Source organism: Penaeus japonicus, unplaced genomic scaffold (assembly GCF_977035675.1).
Source record: "Penaeus japonicus unplaced genomic scaffold, GWHDUDI00000001_assembly GWHDUDI00000021, whole genome shotgun sequence".
In the NCBI taxonomy this organism is placed as follows: domain Eukaryota; kingdom Metazoa; phylum Arthropoda; class Malacostraca; order Decapoda; family Penaeidae; genus Penaeus; species Penaeus japonicus.
In genome coordinates this window covers 10,663,765-10,671,264 of record NW_028234423.1, presented here as the reverse complement: position 1 = coordinate 10,671,264, position 7,500 = coordinate 10,663,765, and the positions used below count along the sequence as shown (strand labels likewise).

General features: G+C 44.6%; 1 protein-coding gene across 6 annotated transcripts in view; it reads right to left on the bottom strand.

The window, feature by feature from the left end:
- Positions 1 to 7,500, bottom strand: part of LOC122260134 (diacylglycerol kinase theta) — a 64,420-nt gene that overhangs the window by 1,425 nt on the left and 55,495 nt on the right. For 2 of the 6 annotated variants that reach the window (XM_043027263.2, XM_086548721.1), the window contains exons 14-17: positions 6,955 to 7,084; positions 6,292 to 6,608; positions 4,891 to 4,994; positions 1 to 3,119 (exon numbers count right to left, since the gene is read on the bottom strand). The exon at positions 1 to 3,119 is cut by the window's left edge and continues 1,425 nt beyond it. In XM_043027263.2, the coding sequence (XP_042883197.1) occupies positions 3,033 to 3,119; positions 4,891 to 4,994; positions 6,292 to 6,608; positions 6,955 to 7,084 (638 nt within the window). In that variant the 3' untranslated portion in view covers positions 1 to 3,032. The remainder of the gene's footprint in view (positions 3,120 to 4,890; positions 4,995 to 6,291; positions 6,609 to 6,954; positions 7,085 to 7,500) is intronic. The other 4 variants (XM_043027260.2, XM_043027262.2, XM_043027264.2 and 1 more) reach the window with 3 other exon arrangements.

Genomic DNA, 7,500 nt, shown 5'->3' with positions numbered 1-7,500 from the left:
GGCCCCCGCATACCCCTCAACACGCACTCTGGCCCCTCCCCAGCCACGGCGACGGGCGTGGGGCGCGGGCGTGCAGCGAGGGCGTGTGAGGGGCGAGGCCACACAGCACAAGCTTGGTGTCCACCTTGGCATGCGGTGACACTCTGAGCTCACTAGTAACAACACCACTGACGTCGATGATACAACAGGAGATGAACGCAACTTCTTGAAGACAGGACACTCACACCCGACGTGACTACATGTTATACAAACACAGCAGGAAATACGTTGTTTGTGCATTTTAGTGCATTGTCTTCACGTAGAGACTAGATATACGGGCGCTAGATATAATGGGGTAACGCCTCTTGGCACGTGACACGGTTACTGGCACCACGGTCACGCCTCTCACAACACTGTGGCACCGGAAGCAGGTGGGCTTTCGCGCCCATCTGCCCCAAAATGGAATGATATCAAAGCTTATTTTCATGACGTCGCATTTGTCTCTGAACAGTTTGGAGGCAGAGCACACGCACATGCGCTGTGCACACCTCTCTTGCGAACATTCACATAAACTTTCAAAAAGCGATTAGTTTCAGGTTCAGTTGAAGTTTCATTTCAAGGGGTTTTGTTCCGTTTCTCTCGGTGTGAGGCAGTGTAAGAGCCAGTTAAGGGGCCCCGGGCGATGTCTCCTCGGCCACGACCCTCGCAGGCGCTTGCAGTTGCTTCTTTATGCTTCGCAACGACACTCGCCGCTCCTCATCGCAACCCGGAAACCCCGTCTCACACCCTCATTTGTAGGTCATGCATCAGACACACGATAAAGTCCCGCTGGACGCTCTGAGGTCCAGCGTCTCGAAGATGAAAGCCGATGATGAGTCTCTGGCCACCGAAAGGCATCGCCAACTCGATCCTCAGTCCTCCAAATATAAACCTTACTCCTTCGTCGAAGATTATCCGTCGATCCTCTTTCTAGGTCTGGAACTGTGGTCGTTGGTTTCCTCGATGCTCGGGGCTTCACTGGAAGTTCCGAAGTCAGTTGACGTGAATGTAACCATAATCTTGAATTCCTAATTGCGGTGTCGGCTTGGCCTTCGCCGTCCGTGTAATCTCGTTCTGGCGATGTCGGTGGTGACGCTAATGCCGATGACGAAGAACAGGGGGGGAGGGGCTTAGAGGGGTGGGGGAGAAGGGGAGGTTGTGAGGGAAGACTAATCATATTTGGTATTTGGAGATCGCTTGAGAAAGGAAGACAGGGAGGGGGGGAGGGGAGGAGGGGAAAATGACAAGACGTTGTCGCAGAAAGGGGAAGGGGACGAGGAAGGAGGAAGGGGAACCAAGGAAGGACCGGGAGACCCTCGAAGAAGACTTCGATGCTAGAGGGAGCAGCGGCGCAGAGCAACTAGAGAGGGTGCGTGGAGGACGCCGGGTCGGGCCGAATGGTCTGAAGCTTGGACTGCTCCTTCTCCTTCGCCACCATGGAAGGCTCGGTGTTCCGTCGGCGCAGCTTTGACTTGGATGTTTTCTTAAGCATGGTGGCCTGTTCAGGTGGGTGGAGGAAGGGAGGAGGAGGAGGGCGTGGAGGAAAGGAGTGGGAGTGGAAACGGACGAGGGAAAGAAGAAGCACGAAGACCGACAGATGATCGAAATAGAGGAGGAAATAGTTGACAAGGTTTAGCATCCATGATGATCCATGGAGATGAAAAGAGAGGGAAGGAATAGTAATTTGAACATCGTGAAATTCGGTGCGAAAGGGGGGTGTATACATATACATACGTACATATATATATATATATATATATATATATATATATATATATATATATATATATATATATACATATATAATATTTATGCATTCGTGATAGATCAAAATGGGGATAGAAAACAGACCAAAAGATGAGGGAAGATGTGATCAAGAAAGAACATACATAAAGTAGAAAATCAATAGCGGGTGATGTGTCATAACCATAAGCCATTATGAAGGAAAAGAAAAAGAAAGTAAACATTTGCAGATGGTTAAAAAAAATGGCGGGCGAAAGAGGCAGTGAGAAAACACACAAAGAAGTAAATAAACGAGCAGGAAAAGGGGTCCCCCAAAATGGATGGAAAATTATTCGACGAATGTATCCAAGACAAAAAACAAACGAAAAAAAACACACAAATATGATAACAACGACAACAATAATAAACAATAATAATTATTATGATAAAATACACGAGGAAGTGTGGGAAATGGGTTTGTGGGAGGAAAAGGACAGAAGGAGATGGGCGGAGGAGGGGAGGGAGGAGAACAATAAAAAGAAATCTGTTATAGATCACTAAGCTCTGGATTGGCAGAACATCAAACTAACAAAATCAAATATGTCATCACAACCGAAAAAAATAACACTCAAGATGATGAAATCTGAACACCAAGAGGATAACAGCAAGAAACTGAAACGAGTAAATGCGTGGTCTATTTTTTAAGAGAGAGAGTTCGGTCTAGGGCTTTTATTTTTATTAGTTTCATATCTTTCTTTAATAAATATATAAAAAAGATCCATCCAGAAACGTTTGTGATAAACATTTCCACGGAATATTCTCTTTTTGTGCGTAATGTGGAGTTTACGTGTGTTTTTTAAGGCTATATTTGTTATACATATATCTTTCTGTACAGTGACAGAATTGCAAACGTTATGAAGACATGGAATAAAAACAACAACAGGAAGAATAAGGAAATTTGGTTTTCTGCGTCAAAAAAGGTTGGGGGAGGAAACGAAGTATGCGTTTATCAAATCACAGCCTTTTAAAAAAACGAAATGGGAAGTGGCAGGCAAGGGAAACAGGGCCATAACAACGATCATTCCCTGTGACCCAAACAAGAGATGATACGAGCGGAGGGTTTTTGGCGGAGTGTGGGAGTTGTAAATAGGGTGTTGTTGTTTTTTTCTTTCTTTTTTATGAGGGGGGTGAGGGGATGAGGCAAGAGGTTGAGAGGGTGAGGGAGGGAGAGACGGGGAGAGACTTTAAGGTGTTGGGCGAATAAGGTTGAGGTTCAGGGTTCACTTGTCTGTTTATGGTTCGGGAGGGTCACCATTTGAAGCATGCAGCGAGGGTTCGGTGTTTCGTCGTTTGATCTTACTTTTCTTCAGCATAGTGGCCTACAAAGTAAAAAAAAGGATATATATTTATGTGTGATGCCAAAGTCATTACGTTACGATGCTCTAGATAGCTGAAATTATATCAAACATTGAGATTTTTTAATATCCATCAAAAAAATACATTGGGAAGGAATATAAAAATATGTATATATTATTTGGGATTTATAAGAAGAAAAAATAATACGTTAAAATTTGGACACAAGGAAACACGAGAGACATGGTAAAGGTAGCTTAACCGTGCAAAATATCGCACAACCAATGGTATTCCTTTGCCTGATTGACCATGAAAAAAATACCCCAAAAATAATTTTCATACCGAAATCCTTACAATATTGCACAGACGATTTTTAAATGATAGAAAACATGAATGAATATATTACAGATTTGGCTTTTAAAAAATCTTATAATCCTTTTATTACATTTATTGAATTATCGAAATGTATCGCTTCACACTGTACGTTCACCTACTGGCAGGCAAGCCACTGAGCACGGAGGTGATCACAGGTGGCAGGCCTGTGGCGCCACCCGTGCCACAGGGAGGGAGGGGGGGGGCGTGTGAGGGACAAAGAAAGGAAGTCACGAGGAATCAGTATGAGGGAAGAGTATAAGGAGCCACAGCAAAGGAGGAGACAGCATGAGGATGTAACGTTGAGGAAACTGGTGGGTATCAGGTTAGGGACGACATCTGTATAATCTCCATCAACTTTTGCCCCCTTTGGCAATTATAACAATGATCATTATCGCTATCATAACCAGTTCTATCAGGACAATGAGAGGAAATTGTTGATGCGATCTTTTGCAGAAATAGAAAGAAAAATAGAACATCTAGGTTTAAAATTTGGGAACAGTTCAACACTTTATTTTTTCAGGGTCATGATCTATGAACTGGAAATATATGATTAACTCTATGGTTAAAAGTAATGGACTGTCACACATTACCCAAAAATAATAAATCGGTTTTTAACTAACTATTACACTGACTTGGGAACGTAGACACATTGCAACCGGGAGGAATCTTAACACTAGACATATATAAGACTAGAAAAAAATGTTTAAGAATAGATACAAGACTACAGTACTGGTTAGATTAGCGTATAAAAATCACACATAAGTTATTTAGTTTATTTCAACGTTACTGGAAAGATTTCATTTGAAAGCTGGGGTGTCCGCAGATGATGACGTCATCACCCACCAATGACCGTTGTTCGACGCAGTGTTACCAACTACTCGATCGCAATTACCAACTACCCGGTTTAATTAAGCTGCATGTATATCTTTTTTATGGTGGGCACTTGGCACACCCGTTTCAGTATCTTCAAGCTTTTCTCCTGTTTCGACGATTTCTTTCATTATGTACTGTACATATATATTTCAGTTGCAAGCATATTCTAGATCTACTGCCACTAACCTACCCCTTTTTCATAAATTTTCCAATGTGGGTGTGTGGCTGTAGGTGTAGGTGTGAGTACATATTTGTGTGTGTGAATAGGTGGTTGTGAGTCTGTGAATGAGTGCGCGCGTGTGTGTATGTGTGTGTGTGTGTGTGTAGGTGGGTGGGTGCGTGCACGCGCACGAATGCGCTGCATGTATATGGTCGTATGTTCATCTATGTGCGATTGAACCCTCTACTTCCTCTCTGCAACCCCCGATCCCTTCTAATCGTTCCCCCAGATAACTCAAACACGGCCCTAGGTCCTACCACAGACCCCTTCCCCCCCCCCACCCCAACCCATCCCAGCCGTCGCTCAAGCACCATATCTCCGAGCGTTACCTTGAGCGCCGACTTGAGCACGACCACCTCGCCGGGAGCCTGGTTCCACGGCTCTCCGTCCACCTGGACCGGGAGCTCAGAGTTGAGTTTGATCCTGATGTGACCTGCAAGGAGGAGACGGCGGTGAGGCGGGGGCTTCTGCTGAGATGCATGCAGCTGCAACCAAGCACAGTCACGGTGAAATACAGTTTAAGTTCTGCTATTGCTTGTCTGTTGAGGTACTTACTGTGGCTGTGTTTTATTGCATCCGTGTGTATAAATTACTGTGTTTACTCTTGTTTCCAACATGGAGCTATGTCAAGTCATGTCCTCTCATAAGATTTTCACAACGGACTGGTCTGTGACGTCATGATTACACTACTATGGTGTGATAACCATCACATCACAATCAAGACTACTTATCAAGGAAACCTTACATATATATGATAGTATTAGGCCTATCACCATTCAAATGTATCTCACCTCAACTTTAACTTCGAATACAAGTATTTCTGTGCCTTGTATCTGATTTGGCTAATTTTGTTATATCAAAATATTGAGATTATAAGTGAAATTGTGTATAATGAACTATGAAACTATTATATTAATTAATCGTATCATTACTTCAAATCACAAAGTAAGAAATATTTCAATATTTAATTTAGTTTTGTTCTTCCATGTACATTTCGTATGACACAGTTAACAGCACAAGTACATATTATTTCTGTGTGGTTGCACTTACTAGAATTCCAAGACTGTTGCACACCTTGTAATAAAAATGTTCTCAAATATATTATCATGTAGAGCTGGTATAGAATGGGTATAGAATGGGCAGGTGACGAAGCAAAGGTAGAAGATCTTTTTTTGCGATATAACAGCGGCTAATGTGTTAATAGAAACAGAAAAGAGAAACGGATATAGATTGCGTTAGTGCATAAAAAGATATATTAAAATTTACAGTTTGAAAGGATTTCTCCCGCTGCTTAGGGACCTTGTTTACTTGGGTCCAAAATTATATTCAGGAACTGATCCTGGGACTCTCATGGCACTCATGAAACCTCCCCATTAGATACTTAAGCTGAATCCCATGAACTCACTCCTGTGAACCTTGTCCCGTACCCTCTTTCAATAAAGCACTATCGCCTTCCCCATATCTACACTTACCCCTTCTCCTGTTATTAATCTTCCTCACCTTATCGCTGTACCCCTTAACCCTCCTTCTTCGCCTCCCAAAATAACACTTACTTTCCTGAAACCACAAAGGTTCCCTTTCCCATGAAGAAAAGGACCCTTTCCTCTCAACCAAAAAACATCTCAACCAGAAAACCGCCCTTGTCCTCCACGATAAGGTCCTCCTATACCCTCACGACGAAGCCCCTTCCCCCCTAACAGCCCCCCTCCTCCCCCTCGGCCTTCACTCACCTCCCTGAGCGATGCGAATAGCAGACCGAAGGCCGGACTGAATCTGCCCGAGGTGGACAATGCCCGTGACGCCGACGACCTCGAGGTGCCCGTCCCAGTGGTTGGGCTTGTTGAACTGGTCGTCCTTTTCGGGCCCCCAGGGGTTGGCGCCTGACCCCCACGAGAGGATGTTCAGGATGATGATGCCCTCCACCGGGGGAAGCTCCACGTGCTTGCCGTCCACCTCCAGGCGGATCTCCTTGTGCAGATCTTTGCACAGTTTTCGGGAGACCATCTTTCGGAGACCCATCTTCACATAGACGCCCTTGTTGTGGAGTCTGGGAGGAGGTGAAGTATTCGGTTAAGTACTGCGTCTCTCTCTCTCTCTCTCTCTCTCTCTCCCTCTCCCTCTCCCTCTCCCTCTCCCTCTCCCTCTCCCTCTCCCTCTCCCTCTCTCTCTCTATCTCTATATCTACCTCTATATCTACCTCTATCACTACCTCTGTCTCTACCTCCACCTCTCTAGCTCTCTTTCAGTTACTCAGTCACTCATCCAATCTTTCTCCCTCTAACCTCTTTGTCTACTTCCTCCCTTCCTGCTCCCTCTATCCACACACCCTTCCATTAGCCGTACCTCTTCCCCCCCTTCCCGCCTTCCCCCTTCTTATCTCTCCAAATCCTCACCTGCTGTTGAATTTGTTGGGGTTTTCCTCCCTGGCGTTATGGAAGTCCAGACACAGTTCGGCCTCGATTCCAATGCCGAAGTAATTGTTCATGACGAAGATCTGCGTGTTGTCCTCGCTGGTGGACGCTGCTGAGTGGGTGAGCAGAGAAGCAGAGGTCAAGCATGGTTTCTCTTTTGTTCCCGTATTTCCTTATTGCCTTTTGACTGGCGGTGTGTGTTATTTTGTCATTTCTTTGGCATCAGAGATCTTTTTGAGTGATTAAAAAATGATTAAAGGGCATTTTTCTTATATATTACTATTAATTATTTTGGGAAGTTAGAAACGTTGTATCTGATAATGTAAATAATGATATATATACATATACGTAAATATCAATATGTACGTATATGCCGTGTGTGTTGTCGTGCGTGTCCGGACGTCACCGTCCCCCCCCCCTCCCCGCCTCAACAAAAGAGTAAATCTCAACTTTCGCTCAGTAAGGGGAGGAACGAGAAGGAACGAGATGAAAGCGAAGGGGACGCGCCCGGCGCCGCCCTCCTCCGCA